This window comes from Macaca nemestrina, chromosome 20, assembly GCF_043159975.1.
Source record: "Macaca nemestrina isolate mMacNem1 chromosome 20, mMacNem.hap1, whole genome shotgun sequence".
Classification (NCBI taxonomy): domain Eukaryota; kingdom Metazoa; phylum Chordata; class Mammalia; order Primates; family Cercopithecidae; genus Macaca; species Macaca nemestrina.
In genome coordinates, this window is record NC_092144.1 from 60,485,748 (window position 1) to 60,509,096 (window position 23,349).

A 23,349-nucleotide genomic window follows, 5' to 3' on the forward strand; every position below is an offset into this window, starting at 1 on the left:
AATAAAACCAACAAGCAGCAGGAGTCCAAAATCAGAAAACAAAGCGCAAACGTGCCTTAAATCAGTCATGTGCGACAAGCAGCTATAGTTAGGGTTTGGCCGCTGGCTCAGAGAAGCGCATCAGTGAGCTAAAGCCACAAAGCGCGGGGCTGGAGGTTTGGCTCCCAGTTTCCCCTCTCATCCAAGAAGCGAGGAAATGGGTTCGGAACTCTTCTGCCAAGTCCCAGTAGATCTACCCGGTAAACTTCCGGTGTTTCCAACTTCCGTGCGGGGCGGCAGCTTCGGCTGGTCCTAAGCGGGCCGGAAGTTCGTCAACATTCACGCTCCGCCTCTTTTCCGGACGTGACGCAAGGGCGGGGTTGCCGGAAGAAGTGGCGAAGTTACTTTTGAGGGTATTCGAGTAGCGGCGGTGTGTCAGGGGCTAAAGAGGAGGACGAAGAGAAACGGAGCAAGGGGACCCAGGCAGGTGCACCCGAGAGTGGGGAGATGCGGGAGGAGCCCCGAAGCCGGGGCTTCTCGGCGCTCCCCGCTTACTCCGCTCAGCCCCCCTCTCTCCTTCCATTTCCTCCCCTCCGTAACTCGCGCCTCCCGCGGCTGTTTCCAGGGCAACAGGAGTAGTTCACTCCGCGAGAGGCCGTCCACGAGACCCCCGCGCGCAGCCATGAGCCCCGCCCCCCGCTGGTGCTCGGAGAGGGGCGGGACCTGGAGCGAGGTGCGGGGGCGGAGCATGAATGGAGGAGGTGGGGGCGGGGCATAATGGGAGGAGATGGGGCGGGACCTGGAAGCGCGGTGCGGGGGCGGGGCATGAAGGGAGGAGGCGGGGCTGGGGGCGGGGCATGATGGGAGGAGATGTGGCGGGGCCTAGAGCGAGGTTGTAGGGGTGCAGCGGGAAGGGAGGAGGCGGGGTGGGGGCGGGGCATGATGGGAGGAGATGGGGCGGGACCTGGAGCGAGGTTTTAGGGATGAGGCTTGGAGGGAGGGATGCGTATGGGGCGGGGCAAGGTGTTGGGAGGCCCATGATGGGGGGCTGTAGGGGCTGAACCTGGAAGGTTGAAGGCGGAGCATAATAGAAGGAGGTGGGGTCAGAATGAGAAATTGGGATGCTTGGGGGAGAAGTGAGGCGGTCTTATGAAGAGGAGGTTGGGGGGAAACTACATGGGATGGAGACCGTGAAGGCAGAGCATGATTAAAGGAGAATGGGCCCTACCTAGAAAGAGCAGGTGGATTGGACCTGAGGGGGCGGGGCCTAGAGCAGGGGCGGGGCTTAAGACCAAGCTGAAGGCTGGGCTGGAACAGAAGGGGGCGGGTCCTGTTAGAAAGATGGGGAGGGTTTGTAGGCCAGCAGGAACCAGGGTTGTGGCTGAGAGTAGGGTCTCTGGAGAGATGGAAGTAAAAGTGGAAACCCGGTCAGGACCTGTAACTGACCTAACCCAACCCTTCTTAGCCCCACAAGGCTCTCAATCCCCTGTATTTTACAGGCTGCTCCGTGACCCCACCATGTCCTCTCCCACCACGAGTTCCCTGGATACCCCCCTGCTTGGTGAGTGACTCTCTTCCCCACTCAACCCTTATCACACACTAGCAGAAGCTCACTATTACCCCTCCCGGATTCTACCCTCTTCCAGGAAATGGCCCCCCTCAGCCTGGCGCCCCTTCTTCTTCACCCACTGTAAAGGAGGAGGGTCCAGAGCCGTGGCCCGGGGGTCCGGACCCTGATGTCCCAGGCACTGATGAGGCCGGCTCAGCCTGCAGCGTGGACTGGGGTGAGACAGGGCCCAGAGACAGGGCTCTGGAGTTGACATGGGGGCTTGGGGAGGGGTTTAGGAAGGGAAAAAGAAATGGAGATGGGAATGGGAGGCCCCTGATCTTTGCTTTTTGTTCTCGCTTTCTCCTTGATACATACATCTTTCTAAATTGCAATATCCCTGAATGTGAGCAGCACCTCCTCTCTCTCTCCATCCTCTGGCGCTTTGCCTGGGGATCTCCTGTGGCCACATCATTCTGGTTCCTGTTTCTCCCTGTGGCTCACTCATGGCCTCTGCCTACCCATCCCAGTCATCCCAGATCCTGAAGAGGAGCCAGAGCGCAAGCGAAAGAAGGGCCCAGCCCCGAAGATGCTGGGCCACGAGCTTTGCCGCGTCTGCGGGGACAAGGCCTCCGGCTTCCACTACAATGTGCTTAGCTGCGAAGGCTGCAAGGGCTTCTTCCGGCGCAGTGTGGTCCGTGGCGGGGCCCGTCGCTATGCCTGCCGGGGCGGTGGAACCTGCCAGATGGACGCTTTCATGCGGCGCAAGTGCCAGCAGTGCCGGCTGCGCAAGTGCAAGGAGGCAGGGATGAGGGAGCAGTGTGAGTGCAGTGGGAGGGGGCGGTGCCGGCCTGGCCCATTGGCCCAGCCCTGGGGTTCTGCTGAGGCCTGCATCCCCCTACAGGCGTCCTCTCTGAAGAACAGATCCGGAAGAAGAAGATTCGGAAGCAGCAGCAGCAGCAGTCACAGTCACAGTCACAGTCGCAGTCGCCTGCGGGGCCGCAGGGCAGCAGCAGCTCAGCCTCTGGGCCTGGGGCATCCCCTGGTGGATCTGAGGCAGGCAGCCAGGGCTCCGGGGAAGGCGAGGGTGTCCAGTTAACAGCGGCTCAAGAACTAATGATCCAGCAGTTGGTGGCGGCCCAGCTGCAGTGCAACAAACGCTCCTTCTCCGACCAGCCCAAAGTCACGGTACTGCCCCCTCCACAACCTTGAGTGTGATGGTCCCAGTCGGGTAGAGCCGGCTGGGCCATTGCCCAGGGTGTGGAAGAATGAGGCTCCAGAGGGCAGGGGCTTTGGGAGGAGGGTCCCCCAGGGTGCAGGCTTGGCCTCAAGGTGGCCGCCCCAACTTAGGCTCACAAAGACCTGGGAGTGACCCTGGTCTCCTGTGTCCCAGCCCTGGCCCCTGGGCGCAGACCCCCAGTCCCGAGATGCCCGCCAGCAGCGCTTCGCCCACTTCACGGAGCTGGCCATCATCTCAGTCCAGGAGATTGTGGACTTTGCCAAGCAAGTGCCTGGTTTCCTGCAGCTGGGCCGGGAGGACCAGATCGCCCTCCTGAAGGCGTCCACCATCGAGGTAATGGTCCGTCTGCCCACAAGAAACCCCAGAGATAGCTCCAGGACAGATGCTGGGAGCAGAGTTTAAGCAAGACCAGTCCTTGCCCTTGTAGGATGACATTCCATGGCAAATAGAGTCTTCTATGAGCCAAGAAGAAAAAGGAAAAAGGGTCTGAAGCTGAGAAAATTGAGGATCAGGCCAGAGAGGCTATTTTAGAGAAAAGTTGCCAAAAAGGCTTTTCAGAGGAGTTAGCGTTTGAATCAAAGTAGGGATAACATACAAGTATTGAGCGCCTACTGTATGCTAGGCTCTATACCAAGTGTTGGCATATGGCAAAGAACAAAGCAGATCAAACCCCCTGCTCCTATACCTTGTGCCCACCTGGGGAAGGAGTATCCTAAGGAGAGGGGGATGCAACGTGTGCGAAAGCCCAAAATGAAGAAGGAGCTTGGGCTGTCTCACGTGATGGCTGCACACTGGTGTGGCTGAGAGAACGGGGGACGAGGGATATTCCTGGTGAGATTAGAACCCCATTTGGGCCAGCAGGGGAGGGACTAGTAGCCGAAGGGTCACAGGGCTTGAGCCCCCTCCCACTGCCACCCTCAGATCATGCTGTTGGAGACAGCCAGGCGCTACAACCACGAGACAGAGTGTATCACCTTCCTGAAGGACTTCACCTATAGCAAGGACGACTTCCACCGTGCAGGTAGGGCCCAGGGGAGGCTTTGGGGAGGCTTGGTCCCTCTGCTAGCTGGAAGACCTGGGGCCAATTCATCCCTGTCAGAGTCTGTTTCTTTATCTCCAAAGCCGGGGTGAGGGTTGAGCCAAGGTGAGAGCAAGACAAGAGTGTGTATGTCATGCGTGGTGGTGTGTGCCTGTTGGCCCAGCTACTCAGGAGGCTGAGGAGGGAAGATGGCTTGAGGCTACAGTGAGCTGTGATTGTGCCACAGCACTCCAGCCTAGCGACAGAAGAGACCGTGTCTCTATTTTTTTCAAAAACATGTATTGGCCGAGCACGGTGACTCACGCCTGTAATCCCAGCACTTTGGGAGGCTGAGGTGGGCGGATCATGAGGTCAGGAGGTCGAGACCATCCTGGCTAACACAGTGAAACCCTGTCTCTACTAAAAATACAAAAAATTAGCCAGGCGTGGGGGCGGACACCTGTAGTCCCAGCTACTCGGGAAGCTGAGGCAAGAGAATGGCTTGAACCCAGGAGGCGGAGGTTGCAGTGAGCTGAGATCGCGCCACTGTACTCTAGCCTGGGCAACAGAGCGAGACCCCGTCTCAAAAAAAAAAAAAGCATGTATTGAGTGCCGACTCTGTACAGTGGGTTGCAGTGGAAGTTGAGACAGAAGGGCCCTGTTACCATATCAGGCGTCTTGGTGGGCACTAGGGAAAGCATCCCCCCACCCCAAAACCTGGTCTCACCCAAGGGAGGCAGCCTGGAGCTCAGTCCATTGTGAAGTGGGCAGCCTTCCCTACTGTCCAGGAGCACTGCTTCCTGCCCTCTGAGAGTGCTACCTGGGTGTGTCGCCTGGGCGGGTGGGCTTCTGGAAGAAGGCCTGGGCAGTGAGAGGCACTGCCTACGAAGAGGGTGGGAGGCACGTTGCTAGTGCTGCAGAGCATACACCGGGGCCTCGATTCCTCATCGTCCCGTAATCTGTGTGGGACCTCTCTGCATTTCCCGACATCCGTCTGAGTCCCACCCTCTCCCCTTCCTTTTACCCTGGCCCTTTCACCACCCAAGACGGTCCCAGTAACCCTTTTAGTATGAGCTTAGCAGGGCAGGGCTTCGTGGAAGCATTTCTGGCAGGGGGATCGGCGATTGCAAAGGCCCTGAGGTCAGGGAGAGCCGGTGGTTTGGAGGAACTACAGGGAGGCCCAGGCAGCTGGAGCACAAGGAGACGGGGTGGAGAGGTCGGGAATCCCACCCTACCCCTTCCCAGCCCCTCCTCTGGCACCACCCTGGAACACTGCCAGAGTCCCCTTGAGGGGCCCCTGCCTCCACCCCCGCCTGATGGAGCTGCTCACAGGGCAGGCAGAAGGGTCCTGTCAGCACTTGAGGCCGCCCACATCCCTCCTCCGCTCAGAACCCTCCACAGCTCCCGTTTCACTGGGAGAAGAGCTGGAGTTCTCTCTGTGGCCCACAAAGCCCTTTAGGACCTGGCCTCACTTACTCTCTGCCCTCAGCTTCCACCCTCTCCCCCTCTTCCAGTCACTCTGGCCTCTTACTGGCACCCACCTGCCATGCTGTACTTGGGAGTTTCCTTTGCCCAGAACTAGGGGGACCAACTGGTCCTAGTTTGCCCAGGACCTTCCCAGTTTTAACACTGAAAGTCCCATGGCCTGGGTAGCCCCTGTCCCAAGTCCTGGGAACAGCAGACAGTTGGTCACCCTCACAATCCCTCACCTCCTTGGGGTTGGTCACTGCTCCAGCGTCACCCACGGCATGGCCTTCCCTGCCCGCCTTGTGTAAAATAGAACCGTGGCTCAGCAGGGCCCTTCGCCCTTCTCTGCACTGCCTGATTCCATAGAACTCACAGCCTTCTGACTGGCTGGGCCTCTTCCTAATGTGTTTGTCTATGACCTGTTCACTAGGCCCTCAATGTAAGTGCTGGGGCCTGGCACATGGCAGGTACTCGGTGATGTTCGATGAATGAATGAACAAATCAGTAGTTTGGGCTTTACCTGAGCGGTGGAAGCCAGCACAGGGACCAACACGATGGTTGTTTTTTTTTTTTTTTTTTGAGACGGAGTCTCGCTCTGTCGCCCAGGCTGGAGTGCAGTGGCCGGATCTCAGCTCACTGCAAGCTCCGCCTCCCGGGTTTACGCCATTCTCCTGCCTCAGCCTCCCAAGTAGCTGGGACTACAGGCGCCCGCCACTCGCCCGGCTAGTTTTTTGTATTTTTTTTTTTTTTTTTTTTTGAGACGGAGTCTTGCTCTGTCACCCAGGCTGGAGTGCAGTGGCCGGATCTCAGCTCACTGCAAGCTCCGCCTCCCGGGTTTACGCCATTCTCCTGCCTCAGCCTCCCAAGTAGCTGGGACTACAGGCGCCCGCCACCTCGCCCGGCTAGTTTTTTGTATTTTTTAGTAGAGACGATGTTTCACCGTGTTAGCCAGGATGGTCTCGATCTCCTGACCTCGTGATCCGCCCGTCTCGGCCTCCCAAAGTGCTGGGATTACAGGCTTGAGCCACCGCGCCCGGCCAGTTTTTTGTATTTTTTAGTAGAGACGGGGTTTCACCGTGTTCACCAGGATGGTCTCGATCTCCTGACCTCGTGATCCACCCATCTCGGCCTCCCAAAGTGCTGGGATTACAGGCTTGAGCCACCGCGCCCGGCCAACACGATGGTTTTAAAAGCTTCCCTTTGCCTTCGTGAAGGGGACAAGGATAGGACCCGGGGAAGCTGCAACCACCGCCAGGTGGGAAGGGAGGCTGGTGACAGGATAGTAGAAAATACTGAGGAAACATGCACCCTCATTATTCATTCCCTCACTGGGCGGGATGTGTGGCACACCTGCTATGTGCCAGCACTCTCATGGGCACGGGGCACAGGTGGACAGAAATGACAACGCTGTGATTACTGCTGTGTTCCCGGCCCCAGTGACTGTGGGTGGCGCCAGGGGTGAGGCTGTGGGGCCCGATTTCAGGCTGAGGGAGTCACGGGCTGCCTCCCGCCCCGCAGGCCTGCAGGTGGAGTTCATCAACCCCATCTTTGAGTTCTCGCGGGCCATGCGGCGGCTGGGCCTGGACGACGCTGAGTACGCCCTGCTCATCGCCATCAACATCTTCTCGGCCGACCGGCCCAACGTACAGGAGCCGGGCCGCGTGGAGGCGCTGCAGCAGCCCTACGTGGAGGCGCTGCTGTCCTACACGCGCATCAAGAGGCCGCAGGTAGGGCCCCGCAGCGCCTCTGCGCAGAGCCAACTACGTCCCGCGGCCCACTTGGTCCATCCAGGCTGGGCTCTGCCTGGCTGCCGCCCCCTCCGGCAGTCTTTCCTCAGGCCCCACCCTGCTGGACTATGAGCCAGGTCTAGTCCAAGCACAGGGGCGGGCCCCACGCTGGCTCCCACGCCTGACCGGGGATGGTCCCTCCTTTCTGTTGGGGTGGGCCGCCCAGAGCCTGGCCGGGCAGGAACTCAGTGCCCACCTGCCTCCTCCCTCAGGACCAGCTGCGCTTCCCGCGCATGCTCATGAAGCTGGTGAGCCTGCGCACGCTGAGCTCCGTGCACTCGGAGCAGGTCTTCGCCCTGCGGCTACAGGACAAGAAGCTACCGCCTCTGCTGTCGGAGATCTGGGACGTCCACGAGTGAGGGGCCGGCCACCCAGCCCCACAGCCTTGCCTGACCACCCTCCAGCAGATAGACGCCGGCACCCCTTTCTCCTCCTCGGGTGGAAGGGGCCCTGGGCTGAGCCTGTAGACCTCCCAGCCCTCAGCCCTTGGGATGAGCCCCAGTCCGGGTCCAGGAGGCTCCCTCCCTGCCCACCAAGTCTTCCAGAAGGGGTGAAAGGGTTACAGGTCCCGACCGCTGACCCTTCCCGGCTGCCCTCCCTCCCCAGCTTACACCTCAAGCCCAGCACGCAGTGCACCTTGAACAGAGGGAGGGGAGGACCCATGGCTCTCCCCATAGGCGGGGAGACCAGGGGCCTTCCTCTTCCTCTGCTCCTTTTATTTAATAAAAACTAAAAACAAAAACAGGAAAATAAAATTATGAATACAATCCAGCCCAGAGCTGGAGTGCAAGATGGAGAGGGCGTGGGCTTCTAGGGACCTCAGTGACACCGGGTCCCTGAACCTGATTGAGCATGTGGGACTGGGCCTCCCCAGGCTGGTGGGAGGGGTGGCACATAGGGTCCCAGTGCTGGGTGGTGTGTCGCCTGCTGTGAAAGTTCAGAACAGGGGCCTGACAGCCTCAGGGTCACCTCCCTGGGCAAGGTGAATGAGAACTCGCCTTTGAAGGATAAACAGGACTTAAGTGGATGAGGGGAACTGGACTTTCGTCTCAATAACGAGTGTTTTCTGAGGCTTCCTGTGGGCCAGGCACTGGGTTGACCATTCTAGAGATGGAGACATTCACCCAGCAAATGTTTCCGGAGTATTTACTAGTCAGGCACAATTCTAGGCACTGGAAACATCCGTGAACAAGATAACCACCCTCCTACCAAGACTCGGGATAGGGACTTTAATGAGGGTGGCACTGTGGTGGGGCTAGAGGAAGTCAGGCAAGGTGTCACAACAGAGGCAATCGCTGGGACCTAAAACAAGAGCCCAGGGGCTGGGCCTCCAAGTTGAGGGAACAGCACGTGCAAAGTTTGAAAGGTGAGGGACACTGCGAGTTCGGAGTGAGCAAGCGACGAAGTTCCTCCAATTCCTCTTGCCCGTGTGCCAGCCCTAAAGGAGCTGAATGAGCAATTCTAATCTAGGGCAAAAGGGGGGGTTGCACGGAGGGATGCAACTTAAAGGTACATTTATTTGGGGCAGGGGACAGCGGAAGTGAGAGTAGTTAAAAACGATCACCTTATCCCAAGAGTAGTGTACCGGGCGCCCCACACGTGTCCCCATCATGCGTTGTTGAGTCTAGTTTACATGTGGGGAAACTGAGGCCAGGATGGAGAACAGATCAAGCCAGGACTCCACCACTTATCGGCCAGCCTCTGCGGGGATCTCGGGCGTCAGGTCACCGGCTGGCTGGTGGGCAGCGACGGGGCAGGGCTCCCTACGCGGCCCCAGGCGAGAAGCCGGCGGGGGACGCGGAGGATGCGCGCGCAACACCCGAGGGTGGAAGGAGAGAGAACACAGCCGCGGCGCGCACAGACTGCGCGAGGTCGTGAACGCTGCTGCACGGGGCGTGGCTTCTGGCCGACACGTCATGGGGAGGCGGAGTTAAGGGAATTTTTCAGCAAGGGGGCGAGGCCACTTTGCAAGCTGAGGGAGGGGGCGGGGCCTGCCTTGCAGTCGAACGAGCGGGGCGTGGTCCTTCGCCTGGTTGGGCGTGGCCTCGCCCGCACTTGGGCAGGCGGGGGCGTGGCCCGTCTCCGCGCCCCGCGGCTCTGGGCTTGCGCGCGCGGGAGTCAGGGGTCACGGCGGCGTAGGCTGTGGCGGGAAACGCTGTTTGAAGCGGGTGAGTAGAGGGGAAAAGGGGAGTTCGGGGCACTGGGCCTGGTAGGGAACGGGGCTTGACCAGCCAGGCACATAGACCTAAGAGAGGGTTGCGAGGGCACCCTTTGGCCCGGGGGCGCGCAGGAGGGGGCAGCGGCCAGGGGTTTCCTGCGGGAGGGCGCGGGGACGCACAGGAAAAGGCCGGGGTGGGGTTGGAGTTCCTCGGCGGGCAGGGGGCGCATGCGCCGGGCACCGTGGGGCAGGAAGTGGCCCGGGAGAAGCGGGGGCACTGGGTGGTGCACGTGCTGGCTTGGTGTCATCCTGGATTCACTGGGTGTTTGAGTGCTCTGTGCCAGGCACTATTCTGGAAGCAAGAACAAGTCAGAGAAGTCCCTGCCTTGGGAAGACAGATGGTAGACAAGTGATGAGTTTTAATAGTAGCACCAGTAAAGCCCTGCTCTGGGGCTGTGAGATGCTCTCAGAAGGGAACTAACGCAGGGTAACATGGTAATAATGATCGAGGAGCTTGCTGCTTTAGCTGGAGTGGTCCAGAATCGGCCGCTCTGGGACCCTCAAGTGCAAAGGCTCTGAGGTGGAAGGAGCTCGGCGTATTTGTAGCAGAAGCCGAGAGGACGAGAGTAATACAGATGAAGTCGGAGTCATGATGGGGAACTAGATCCTATAGGGCCTTGTAAACCTTGGTATGGAATTTTTCCTTTATTCTAGGTTCAGCGGGGAGCCGTGGGAGGGTTTGAGCGTGGAAACAACATGATTCGCCCCGTGTTTTGAAAAACTCACTGACCACTGAATGGAAATTGGATTGTAGCAGGAATAAGAATGGAAGGAGGGAGATCTGTTAGGACGGAGAGAGTCCAGCAGGCAGAGGGAATCAGGCTCAGATTACCTTTGTGGGTGGAGCCACGGGGACTGGCTGATGGACTGGGCGTGGGAGCCAGGGGAAGAGTCCAGGATGACTCTTGGGTTTGAGGTTTGAGCAGCAGTCTGGATGGGGAAGGCTAAGGGAGAGAAGCAGGTTGGGGTTGCCGCTCTGAAGGCAGAGATTAGTGGGGGAGTGAGTAGGCAGGGTTTAGAGAGGAACTAGGAGTGGGCAGGGCGATGTCAGTGCCTCGCCTCAGCCCTTCCACTCAAGGAACTTGTTGCCGCTCTCTCTCCTTTTTTTTTTTTTTTTTTGATTCGGAGTCTCGCTCTGTCGCCCAGGCTGGAGTGCAGTGGCTGGATCTCAGCTCACTGCAAGCTCCGCCTCCCGGGTTTATGCCATTCTCCTGCCTCAGCCTCCCGAGTAGCTGGGAGTACAGGCGCCCGCCACCTCGCCCGGCTAGTTTTTTGTATTTTTTAGTAGAGACGGGGTTTCACCAGGTTAGCCAGGATGGTCTCGATCTTCTGACCTCGTGATCCGCCCGTCTTGGCCTCCCAAAGTGCTGGGATTACAGGCTTGAGCCACCGCGCCTGGCCCTTTTTTTTTTTTTTTTTTTAGACAGAGTCTTGCTCTGTCACCCAGGCTGGAATGCAGTGGTGCGAACTCAGCTCATTGCAACCTCCTCCTCCCGGGTTCAAGCAATTCTCGTGCCTCAGCCCCCTGAATAGCTGGGATTACGGGCGCCTGCTGCCACACCCCGCTCATTTTTTGTATTTTTAGTAGAGATGAGGTTTCGCCATGTTGGCTAGGCTGGTCTCGAACTCCTGACCTCAGGTGATCCACTCACGCCGGCCTCCCAAAGTGCTGGGATTACAGGCATGAGCCACTGCACCCGGCCGCCTCTCCTCCTTCCTGCACTTCCCCCCACAGGTCTCTCTTCCCCCTAGAGAGGTTCCTTCCCTCCTCTGAAATGCTCTTCCCTCTCTTACGGGTTTCTGACAGCTGCTCTTTGGACAGGCCCTCTGCTGAGCACTGGGGAGCCAATGATCATCCAGTTTGGTTGGGGAAGGACAGGAGATCTCAGTCCAGAGTGTGCTGAGCTATGGTGGAGCAGTGATAGTCTTTGGGAGCCAGGAGAAGAACCTGTGTGCTCAGGGAAGACTCACCAGAGTGGTTGATACTCACAGCGAGTTTCAACTCACATGTCTTTTTTTTTGGTTTTTGAGACAGAGTCTTGCTTTGTCACCCAGGCTGGAGTGCAGTGGCGCGATCTCGGCTCACTATAACCTCCACCTCCCAGGTTCAAGTGATGCTCATGCCTCATCCTCCCGAGTAGCTGAGATTACAGGTGCACGCCATCACGCCCAGCTAATTTTCGTATTTTTAGTAGTGACAGAGTTTGGCCATGTTGCCCAGGCCAGTCTCGAATCCCTGACGTCAAGTGATCCGCCCACTTCAGGCTCCCAAAGTGCTGGGATTACAGGCGTGAGCTCCGCACCTGGCCTAAACTCACGTGTCTTGAAGTAACCGGACACTGTGCAGAGTGATGCCGGAGTTCCCGACTTGGGCAAGACGCTGACTCCTTTTCTTGAGGAGCTCACAGGCTGAAAGGATCCCAGCTCTGCATGCACACATGCAATAGTGGAAGTGGCACAAGACGTTGTGGGGACCCTGAAGAGCAGCTGGTCAGCTTGGAGGAACTAAGCCTGAGCTGAGTCTCCGGATGCAGTGGAGCTTCATGCAGTGAACGCTGCCTAAGGCTTCTTGGGGGCTCAGCCCTATGCTGGGTGATGCTAAGGTCCCAGAGGAGAGTCAGTCCTTGCTCTGCCATCCAGAGGTCCCTGGCTGGTAAGGGAGGAAGACATATACCCAGGTAGTCCAGAGGCAGCAGTCACAGAGGCCTAGGGGAAGGACAAGACCAAAAGCGTGGAGGTGAGCCTGGGCAACATAGCAAGACCCTGTCTCTACAAAAAATACAAAAACTAGGCCAGGCGCGGTGGCTCGCGCCTGTAATCCCAGCACTTTGGGAGGCCGAGGCGGGCAGATCGTGAGGTCAGGAGATATCGAGACCATCCTGGCTAACACGGTGAAACCTGGTCTCTACTAAAAGTACAAAAAATTAGCCAGACATGGTGGCAGGCGCCTGTAGTCCCACTTACTCCGGAGGCTGAGGCAGGAGAATGGTGTGAACCCGGGAGGCAGAGCTGGCAGTGAGCCGAGATCACGCCACTGCACTCTAGCCTGGGTGAACAGAGTAAGACTCCGTATCAAAAAAAAAAAAAAACAAAAACAAAAACTAGCCTGGTGTGGTGGCACATGCCTGTGGTCCCAGCTGGCCAGGAGGCTGAGGTGGGAGGATTGCTTGAGCCCTGGAGTTCAAGGCTGCTGTGAGATGTGATCATGCCACTGCACTTTAGGCTGGGCAATACAGTGAGATCTTGTCTCAAAATAAAAAAGTGAAGGTGTTTTCTGGTGGAGCAAAAATGAATAGTTGCCTTTGCAATTATTTAATCATTCCCTCAGCCGATGTGTGTGAGCCAGGACGCAGTGGTAAACAAGCAAACAAATCCACCTTCAAAGTTGTCTCCCAGGGGAGGTCACCACTGTATCTCCCCTGGCACAGGCCTGGCACACAGATTTAGCGGTGGGGCTCTGGAGCCAGCCTGCCTGAGTTTGAACCCTGGCCGTGCCCCACTGGGCTAGCTGTGCCATCTTGGGCAGGTAGCTTCACATCTCTGGACCTCAGTTCCAGCCTTTGTAAAATGAGGTCGTAGCAGCACCTACCTCAGAGGGTTTTGTGAGGATTCTTTGAATTCCTTTATTCTTTTATCGTTCAAAAAATGTTTTCTAAGCACCCCCCCATTCCTGGAGCACAGGATACAGCAGGAAACAAAAGATGATGCCCCCTGCTGTCCTGGAGCCCCCGTTCTATTAGCAGGACTTACTGGACACAAGATAACTAACCAGGCCAGGCGTGGTGGCTCACGCCTGTTATCCCAGCACTTTGGGAGGCCGAGGCAGACGGATCACTTGAGGTGAGGAGTTTGAGACCAGCCTGGCAAACATGGTGAAACCCAGTCTGTACTAAAAATACAAAACTAGCTGGACATGGTGGTGGGTGCTTATAATCCCAGCTACCTGCGAGACTGAGGCAGGAGAATCACTTGAGTCCAGGAGGCGGAGGTTGCAGTGAGCCGAGATTGCGCCACTGCACTCCAGCCTGGCAACAGAGCGAGACTCCGTCTCAAAAACAGAACAAAACAAAACAAAAAACTGTGAGATTGGAGGCCGGGTGCAGTGGCTCACACCTGTAATCACAGCACTTTGGGAGGCTGAGTGGGAGATCATTTGATCCCAGGAGTTCGAGACCAATCTGGCCAACATAGTGAAATCCCGTCTCTACAAAAGTTAAAACATTAGCAAGGCATGGCGGCTGGTGCATGCCTCTGGTTGCAGTTACTTGGGAGGCTGAAGTGGATGGATCATTTGAGCCTAGGAGATCAAAGCTGCAGTGAGCCATGTACGTGCCGCTGCACTCCAGCCTGGGCAACAGAGCAAGATCCTGTTCCCCCCCAAAAAAACGAAATAAAGCTGTGAGATTGGGCGAGATTGGATTAGGTCATTGAGGAAATGAGTGTCTCACTCATTGAGAAAACCGGTGTCTGGCCTGCAGTGAGCGCGTGGTGTCATTTGACTGCTGAATCTCTGTTAAGTGCTTGCTACCGAAGGGCTGTGGGAGGTGCAGAGGACAACGTTTGCCATCCTGTGCCAGGGCTGATGAGAGGGGACACAGGGGCCTTTCCTTCCTAATGCTGCTCTGCCTCCACCGTGTACTAACAAGAGCCCAGGTTTTGCCCCTGCTGACACCGTCCCTCCCACCGCACCCCTGTAGCCACAGCCAACTGACCAAGGGCAGCCAGTCGGCTCCTTCCTTCCTCCTCCAGCTCCGGCAATGACTCTGGGCTCCCACAAGCCCCTGCGCTTCGTCTGTCCCACGCGGGTCTCTCCCCGCAGGTCATCACTCCCTGTCTCTCTGGCTACTTGCACAACTGGAGCCAGAGCCACTAACTACACTTGCTTCTTCCTATAAGTCACACATGTACGCGGCTGTCACTCAAAGAGCGCAAACGCAGAGTCAGCTGAAGTCCTCCTCACACGAAACCTCCTGCACACACTCACGGCTGCACCACTCGCAAACGGTGGAAGCACCCCTAATGTCCATCCACCGATGAACGGATACTGCAAACGTGTCCTCGCCATACAGCGGAAAAGTACTCAGCAAAAAAGCAACGCAGCACCGATGACAGGCCGCCACACACATGAACGATGAACACATTCAGAGAAAGCAGCCAGACACAAGAGGCCGCGTATTCCAAGATCCCGTTTATAGGAAATGCCCAGAATAGGCAGATCCATGGAGACAGAAAGTAAGATGAGTGGCTGCCAGGGGTGGGGGCAGATGAGCTGAATGCGGGGAGAGAGCTAAAGGATGTAGGCTTTTTGGGGTGATGAAAGAGTTCTAAAATTGACTGTGGTGATGGTTGCCTAACTCTGAACATACTAAATACTATTGAACTATATATACTTTAAATGGATGAATTGTATAGTATGTGAATTATAGCTCAATAAAGCAGTTAGCAAATGAAGTCTTCTTCTACCCTGTCCCCCAGGAAACCAGTTTCTTAGCTGTCCTTGTAGAATGATGCATTAAAAGCAAATAGATTTATACATATGTTCTGCATTAAAATAAAAAAGATTTCTACATATTCCCTGCATTTAAAACAAAAAGATTTATACATACTCTTCTGTCCACCTTGTAAAATTGTTACTATTTTCATTTTATATATTTCCCCCTTAATATTTTGAAAAGTCTCAAACCTGCAGAGAAGGTACATATTGAGTACAGTGAACAGCCACGCCCTTTGCCTTGATTTACTGGCTGTTGGCATGATACCTCATTTGCTTTATCCAAGCACACACATATACCTGTACCTTTTGTCTTTTTTGTGGCTGAACTATTTGAAAGTTGTGGTCATCATGATACTTTGCCTCTGAAAACTCCAGCAGTTAACTCCTGTTTTTTGTTTTTTGTTTTTTGAGATGGAGTCTTGCTCTGTTGCTCAGGCTGGAGTACAGTGGCACAATCTTGGCTCACTGCAACCTCCGCCTCCCGGGTTCAAGCGATTCTCCTACCTCAGCTTCCTGAGTAGCTGGGATTACAGGCACCTGCCACCACACCTGGCTAATTTTTGTATTTTTAGTAGAAACGGGATTTCACTGTCTGCCAGGCTGGTCTTGAACTCCTGACCTCATGATCCACCTTCTTCTGTCTCCCAGAGTGCTGGGATTCCAGACGTGAGTCACTGCACCCAGGCTAACTCTTTTTTTTTTGTACAGGAGCTTACTCTTATCATGCAGGTTGTAGTACAATGGTGTGGTCATGGCTCATTGCAGCCTCAAACTCCCCATACTCAGCTGATCCTCAGCCTCCTGAGTAGCTGGGACTAAAGGTGTTTGCCACCACACCCTGCTAATTTTTGTATTGTTTTATAGAGACAGGGTTTCACTATGTTGCCTAGGCTGATCTCAAACTCCTGGGCTCAAGCGATCCCCCTGCCTCGGCCTCCAAATGTCCTGAGATTACAGCCGTGAGCCACCGTGCCTGGCCTCCAGCAGTCGGCTCTTAAGAACAGGGATGTCCGCCTACAGAATTACAGTGTCATTGTCATCGTCATGCAGTTTAACATGAGACAGTGACGTTATCGAATAGACAGTCCTTATTTAGATCTGTCATGTGTCCCTGTAATATTCTTCAAAGCTATTAATAATTTCTTTCTTTTTTTTTTTTCCTGAGACTGAGTCTCGCTCTGTCACCCAGACTGGAGTGCAGTGGCACTATTTCAACTCACTGCAACCTCTGCCTCCTGGGTTCAAGCCATTCTCCTGCCTCAGCCTGCCGAGTAGCTGGAATCACAGGCATGCACCACTATGCCTGGCTAATTTTTTTGTATTTTTAGTAGAGACGGGGTTTCATTTTGGTCAGGCTGGTCTCGAACTCCTGACCTCAGGTGATTCACCTGCCTCGGACTCCCAAAGGGCTGGGATTAAAGGCGCGAGCCACCGTGTTCAGCCTGTGTTTTTGAGACAGAGTCTCACTGTCATCCAGGCTGGAGTGCAGTGGTGCGATCTTGGCTCACTGCAATCTCTACCTCCTGGGTTCAAGGCTCACTGCAACGTCTGGCTCCTGGGTTCAAGCTATTCTCCTACCTCAGCCTCCTGAGTAACTGGGATTACAGGCGCCTGCCACAATGCCCAGCTAATTTTTGTATTTTTAGTAGAGACGTTTCACTGTGTTGACCAGGCTGGTCTCAAACTCCTGACCCCAGGTGATCTACCCACCTCAGCCTCCCAGAGGGGTGGGATTACAGGCATGAGCCACTGTGCCTGGCCAATAATTTCATTTTTTTTTTTCCCCACTCTTGTCGCCCAGGTTGAAGTGCAATGGCACAATCTTGTCTTACTGCAACGTCCACCTCCCAGGTTCAAGCAATTCTCCTGTCTCAGCCTCCTGAGTAGCTGGTATTACAGGCGACCACCACCACGCCCAGCTAATTTTTGTATTCTTTTAGTAGCGACGGGGTTTTCACCACATTGCTCAGGCTGGTCTTAATCTCCAGACCTCAGGTGATCCGCCCGCCTCAGTCTCCCAGAGTGCTGGGATTACAGGCATGAGCCACCACGCCCGGCCCATAATTTTATTTTTTTAATCCAAGTTCTAACTTAGGATAACACACGTTGTCATGGCAACTTTTTCATTTTTTGAGACATGTCTCGCTCTCTTGCCCAGGCTGTATTGCAGTGGTGCAATCATGGGTCACTGCAGCCTTCACCTCCCAGTCTCAAGTGATCCTCCCACCTCAGCCCCCCGAGTAGCTGGGACTATAGGTATACGCCACCATGCTTAAGTAATTTTTAATTTTTTGTAGAAATTGGGTCTCACCATATTGCCTAGGCTAGTTTCTAACTCCCGGCCTCAAGTGATCCTCCCACCTCAGCCTCGCAAAATGTTGGGATTACAGATGTGAGCCCCCTAGCCTAGGCAACTTACTTTTTCATGACATCAGCAGTTTTAAAGATTTCAGACCAGTGTTGTCACCCTTCACTTTGGATTCGTTTGTTTCTTTTTCTTGTTTTGTTTTGAGACAGAGTTTTGCTCTGTCACCCAGGCTGGAGCACAGAGGCATGATCTCAGCTCACTGCAACCTCTGCCTCCCAGGTTCAAGTAATTCTCCTGCCTCAGCCTCTGGAGTAGCTGGTATTACAGACGCCCACCACCATGCCCAGCTAATTTTTGTATTTTAGTAGAGACAGGGTTTCACCATGTTGGTCAGGCTGGTCTGGAACTGCTAATCTCAAGTGATCCACCCGCCTTGGCCTCCCAGAATGCTGGGATTACAGGCGTGAGCCCCCTCGCCCAGGCCGTTTGTTTCTTAATGACTAGAATCAGAGTAAACGTTTTCTTAGACATTTTTTTCAACACAAAAATAAAATTCTGGCCGGGCGTGGTGGCTCAAGCCTGTAATCCCAGCACTTTGGGAGGCCGAGACGGGCGGATCACGAGGTCAGAAGATCGAGACCATCCTGGCTAACACGGTGAAACCCCATCTCTACTAAAAAATACAAAAAACTAGCCGGGCGAGGTGGCGGGCGCCTGTAGTCCCAGCTACTCGGGAGGCTGAGGCAGGAGAATGGCGTGAACCCGGGAGGCGGAGCTTGCAGTGAGCTGAGATCCGGCCACTGCATTCCAGCCTGGGCGACAGAGCAAGACTCCGTCTCAAAAAAAAAATAAATAAAAAATAAAAAATAAATAAAAATAAAAATAAAATTCTGAGTGCACCACTGTGCATCTTGCTTTATCTATTGAACAATGCCTCTTTGAGAAACTTCCCTATCAGTACACAAAGAGCTTCCTCATTCATTTACACAGTTGCATAGTATTCCATTGAACGGACTTAACATAACTTATTTAAATAGACCCCTGGGTGAGGACAGTTAGGTGGTTTCCAGTCTTTGGGGATTTCAAACGATGCTTCCGGAAATAACCTTATAAATGCAGTTTTTCTTATGTGATAATATATCTACAGCTTACGTCCCTAGACGTGGAATTGTGGCCTCCAAACTTTTATGTTTGTAATTGAGGTGTCATTTACATGGCATGCCGTGCCCAGGTCTCCAGTGTACAGTTGGCTTATCACCACTGTGATAAAACCACTTAAAACCACTGTGTAGTGTGGTTTATCACCCCAGAAAACCCCTCATACCCTTCCCAGTCTCTCCTACTCTAGGAGCAGCCACTAGTCTGATTTCTAGCGCTGTAGATCACTTTAATCTAGTCTACTTTGTCTAAGTGGTATCATACAATAAGTACGTTCTTTTTTACGGAGGTAAAATTAGCTATTTTAAAGCAAACAATGGCTGGGCGCGGTGGCTCATGCCTGTAATCCCAGCACTTTGGGGAGGCCGAGGTGAGCAGATCACTTGAGCCCAGGAGTTTCAGACCAGCCTGAGCAACATGGCAAAACCCGTCTTTACCAAAAAACAATTGGCCAGGCATGGTAGCACGCACCTGTCTTCCTAACTACTCAGGAGGCCAAAGTAGGAGGATCGCCTGAGCCCGGGAGGTCAAGGCTGCAGTGAGCTGAGATCATGCCACTGCACTCTAGCCTGGGCGACAGAGTGAGACCTTGTCTCAATAAAGAGAGAAAATAATAATAAAGCGAAGAATTCAGTTGGTACATTCACAGTGTTGTACAACCATTACTTCTGTCTAATTTCAAAACATTTCATCACCCCTGCAGAAAACGCCATACTCCGTAACCAGTCGCTCCTCGATCCCCAGTGTGTGCTTTGTGTCTGGCTTCTGCACAGCCTGCTTTCAAGATCCATCCGTGCTGCATGTCTGTCAGTAGCTGGCCCCTTTCTAATGCTGAGTGTCTGTCATGAACCGCCCTGAACATTTCTAACATATACTCCGTCAGTTCAGAATTTTTCCGTGCTTATTTGAGGTCTAAGCTGTTGTACCAAGGAGCCCCCAAAACACAGTGGCCCAAGAAAGACACAAATTGATTTCTCCATGTAACGCTTTGGAAGATAGGCAAGTGTGCAGGATTGGCAGACAGCTTTGCTCTGGAAGGTTGTTGGGGAGCCCAGTGTTGTCCCCATCCTTGTGGTTGGCTCCCCGACTACATCCACGTTCCAGCCATTGTAACAGGGAAGAGGGTGGGGGGATGTCCCAGTAGCTGCACACCTCATGACCACTCTCATTCCTGGAGGGAGAACTTAGTCACGTGGCCATGCTGGCAGTGCACACTGGGAAATGTAGTCTTCGACTGGGCAGCCTATGGCCGCTCCGGAGAGGCAGGGTTGGAGGGGTGTGTTCTATTGCAAAAAAGCAAAGCAAAGCTGGGCACGGTGGCTCACACCTGTAATCCAAGCACTTTGGGAGGCCGAGGCGGGCGGATCACCTGAGGTCAGGAGTTCCAGACCAGCCTGGCCAACATGGTGAAACCCCATTTCTACTAAAAATACAAAAAATTAGTGGGTATGGTGGCAGGCGCCTGTAATCCCAGCTACTCGAGTAGCTGAGGCAGGAGAATCGCTTGAACCCAGGAGGCGAGGGTTGCAGTGAGCCAAGATCAGCCACTGCACTCCAGCCTGGGTGACAGAGTGAGGCTCTGTCTAAAAAAAAATAAGTAAAATAAAAAGGCAAAGTGAGGACTGGATATGGGGCAACTGTTATGAGATCCAGAGGTGTTCACTTGAACCTAGGACAGCTGACCTGCTCACCTGCCTCTTCCCAGCCGCATCTAGGATCTGCCCTATGTTCCAGTAATCCCCTCTGTCTCAGCCTGGACCCTGGGGGACAAGTACTTTGTTTTTTTGTTCGTTTTTTTTGTTTTTTGAGACAGAGTTTTACTCTTGTTGCCCAGGCTAGAGTGCAATGGTGCCGTCTTGGCTCACTGCAACCTGTACCTCCCGGGTTCAAGCAATTCTCCTGCCTCAGCCTCCCAAGTAGCTGGGTGTTACAGGTGTGCACCACCATGCCCAGCTAATTTTGTATTTTTTTAGAAGAAACAGGGCTTCACCATGTTGGTCAGGCAGGTCTCAAACCCCTGACCTCAAGTGATCCACCTGTCTCGGCCTCCCAAAGTGCTGGGATTATAGGTGCGAGCCTGGGTGACAGAGCGAGACTCCATCTCAAAAAAAAAGAAAAAAAAAATTGTGTAAAGAACACCTGCACGCCCTTTGCCCAGATCACCTGTTTCAACATTCCGCCCTATTTATGATTTGCATGCGTGTTTCTTATCTCCCTTCTCTCTGTATACGTACACTTTTTACAAAGAATTCCCAATACCTTGCAGGCGTTATGGCCATTTACTCCTAAATACTTGAGTGTGTATCTCCTTAGAATATTCTTATTGAACCACAGTAAAGTAACCCACTTAAGTTTAACCAGAATATAATCTTGTCTGATCAACCAGAGGATACATACTTTTTTTTTTTTTTTTTTTGAGACAGGGTCTTGCCATGTTGTCCAGTCCAGTCTCGAACTCCTGGGCTCAAGCAATTCTCCCACCTTGGCCTCCCAAAGTGCTGAGATTACAGACATAAGCCACTGTGCCCAGTGAACCTTTTTGTTGTGGCTGTTTTTTGGCTTGTTTGTTTGGGTTTTATTTGGTGGTGGTGGTGGTGGATTTTTTTTTTGAAGACAGAATATTGCTGTGTCGCCTGGGCTAAAGTGCAGTGGCACGATCTCGGCTCACTGCAACCTCCACCTCCCAGGTTCAAGTGATTCTCCTGCCTCAGCCTCCCAAGAAGCCATAATTACAGGTGTACACCACCACACCCAGCTAATTTTTTTGTATTTTTATTAAAGACAGGGTTTTACCATGTTGACCAGGCTAGTCTCGAACTCCTGACCTCAAGTGATCCACTTGCCTCAGCTTCCCAAAGTGCTGGGATTACAGCGTGGGCCACCATACCTGGCTCCAGTCAACTTCTATATCAATATACCCCAAAATAATCTTTTTTTTTTTTTTTTTTTTTTTGAGATGGAGTCTCGCTCTATTGCCCAGGCTGGAGTGCGGTGGCACGATCTCGGCTCACTGCAAGCTCCGCCTTCTGGGTTTACACCGTTCTCCTGCCTCAGCCTCCCGAGAAGCTGGGACTACAAGCGCCTGCCACCACACCCGGCTAATTTTTTTGTATTTCTTTAGTAGAGATGGGGTTTCACCATGTTAGCCAGGATGGTCTCGATCTCCTGATCTCATGATCCACCTGCCTCCCAAAGTGCTGGGATTACAGGGGTGAGCCACCGTGCCCGGCCTCTAAAATAATCTTTTATAGGTTGTAATTAAGAAAACACAGGTCAGGCGCGGTGGCTTATGCCTGTAATCCCAATCCTTTGGGAGGCCGAGGCAGGTGGATCACCTGAGGTCAGGAGTTCAAGACCAGGATGGCCAAGATGGAGAAACCCTGTCTCGACTAAAATACAAAAATTAGCCAGGCATGGTGGTGGGCGCCTGTTATCCCAGCTACTCAGGAGGCTCAGGCAGGAGAGTCTCTTGAACCTGGGAGGCGGACGTTGCAGCTGAGATCGCACCACTGCACTCCAGCCTCAGTGATAGAGCAAGACTCCATCTCAAAAAATAAGAAAACAGAGGCCAGGCGCCGTGGCTCATGCCTGAAATCTCAGCACTTTGGGAGGCCTCAAGGAGGGTGGATCACTTGAGGTCAGGAGTTCAAGACCAGCCTAGCCAACATGGTGAAACCCCGTCTCCACTGAAAATACAAAAATTAGCTGGACATGGTGGCGCATGCTTGTAATCCCAGCTACTCGGGAGGCTGAGGCAGGAGAATTGCTTGAACTGGGGTCCGGAAGGCAGAAGTTGCAGTGAGTTGAGATTGTGCCACTGCACTCTAGCCTGGGCAACAAGAGTGAGATTCCGTCTTTTTTTTTTTTTTTTTTTTTTTTTTTCCTGAGACGGAGTCTCGCTCTGTCCCCCAGGCTGGAGTGCAGTGGCGCGATCTCGGCTCACTGCAAGCTCTGTCTCCCGGGTTCACACCATTCTCCTGCCTCAGCGTCCGGACTAGCTGGGACTACAGGTGCCCACCACAGCGCCTGGTTAATTTTTTGTATGTTTAGTAGAAACGGGGTTTCTCCGTGGTCTCGATCTCCTGACCTTGTGATCCGCCCGCCTTGGCATCCCAAAGTGCTGGGATTACAGGCGTGAGCCACTGTGCCCGGCAAGATTCCGTCTTTTTTATTTGTTTGTTTGAGACAGTGTCTTGTTCTGTGGCCCAGGCTGGAGTGCAATGGCATGATCTCGGCTCACTGCATCCTCCGCCTCCCGGGTTCAAGGATTTTCCTGTCTCAGCCTTCTGAGTAGCTGGGATTACAGGTGCCTGCCACCACGCCCGGCTAATTTTTGTATTTTTAGTAGAGATGGGATTTCACCATGTTGGTCAGGCTGGTCTTGAACTCCTGACCTTGTGATCACCCACCTTAGCCTCCCAAAGTGCTGCAATTACAGGCGTGAGCCATCATACCCAGCCCTGATTCCATCTTAAAAAAAAAAAAAAAAAAGAAAGAAAAGTAAAAGATACATATATAAGTAGCAGTCTGTATGTGATTTGTGTGTGTTTTGTTTGCTACTGTGGGTCCTAGACTGGGGGAGAAAGCAGGTTACTATAAACGGCATTTTGGAGACAGTTGGAGAAATTGGGAAAGGTGCCCTTTATTTTATATCATCCTTGAGTCAGTGTTAAATGTCCTAGATTGTATCGTACTTTGCTCAGTGAAGGGAATTCCTTATTCTTAGGCACTACATGCTGAAGTATGCAGGGGTATGGGATCTGCTAGAAACTCTCAAATTACTCAGGAAAAGAAGTAATAATATGGTGCGCACGCCACACATGTGGGAGGGCAGAGAGAGGCGGCGAGGAAGCACACACGTAACACACTGACCACTGGGGAGCCTGGGGAAGGGCATACAGGAGTTCTAGGCATTTGAGATTACGTCAGAGCATTTAGGTTGGTGCAAAAGTAATTGCAGTTTTTGTCATTTCAATGGCAGATGACCTGGGCGCATGGTTGGTAGGTGAGGGCATTGGAGACAGAGGTTTATGGGAAATAAAGAGATGTGCTAAGGCCGGGCGTGGGCGCCTGTAATCCCAGCTACCCGGGAGGCTGAGGGGAGAATCGCTTGAACCTGAGAGTGGAGTTTGCA

The 23,349-nt window shown here is 53.8% G+C and overlaps 2 protein-coding genes across 6 annotated transcripts in view; both read left to right on the forward strand.

Annotated features, from left to right (window-relative positions):
* The first annotated feature begins 282 nt into the window (after nucleotides 1-282).
* Nucleotides 283-8,064, forward strand: LOC105497159 (nuclear receptor subfamily 1 group H member 2). Of its 2 annotated transcripts, XM_011767993.3 has the most exons (10): nucleotides 285-462; nucleotides 605-712; nucleotides 1,479-1,540; nucleotides 1,626-1,763; nucleotides 2,056-2,346; nucleotides 2,430-2,713; nucleotides 2,919-3,098; nucleotides 3,687-3,786; nucleotides 6,769-6,977; nucleotides 7,250-8,064. In XM_011767993.3, exons 3-10 carry the CDS (start codon nucleotides 1,498-1,500, stop codon nucleotides 7,394-7,396), a joined length of 1,392 nt encoding a protein of 463 aa, XP_011766295.2. In that variant the 5' UTR covers nucleotides 285-462; nucleotides 605-712; nucleotides 1,479-1,497; the 3' UTR covers nucleotides 7,397-8,064. The 2 variants fall into 2 exon arrangements, with proteins under 2 accessions (XP_011766297.2, XP_011766295.2); XM_011767995.3 differs by lacking the exon at nucleotides 2,056-2,346 and having other exon boundaries at nucleotides 283-462.
* A 1,017-nt stretch (nucleotides 8,065-9,081) lies between these two features.
* Nucleotides 9,082-23,349, forward strand: part of LOC105497158 (DNA polymerase delta catalytic subunit) — a 45,106-nt gene continuing 30,838 nt past the window's right edge. For all 4 annotated transcript variants that reach the window (XM_011767989.2, XM_011767985.3, XM_011767986.3 and 1 more), the window contains exon 1: nucleotides 9,082-9,205. The gene's annotated coding sequence lies outside the window, so the exon portion shown is untranslated. The remainder of the gene's footprint in view (nucleotides 9,206-23,349) is intronic.

What these genes read in the sequence shown, in the direction of transcription:
- LOC105497159 (XM_011767993.3), top strand. Translation starts at nt 1,498, where the DNA reads ATGTCCTCTCCCACCACGAGTTCCCTGGATACCCCCCTGCTTG. An exon ending in CCTGGATACCCCCCTGCTTG is followed by an intron (nt 1,541 to 1,625) that starts GTGAGTGACTCT and finishes ACCCTCTTCCAG; the next exon opens with GAAATGGCCCCCCTCAGCCT. An exon ending in TGAAGGCGTCCACCATCGAG is followed by an intron (nt 3,099 to 3,686) that starts GTAATGGTCCGT and finishes TGCCACCCTCAG; the next exon opens with ATCATGCTGTTGGAGACAGC.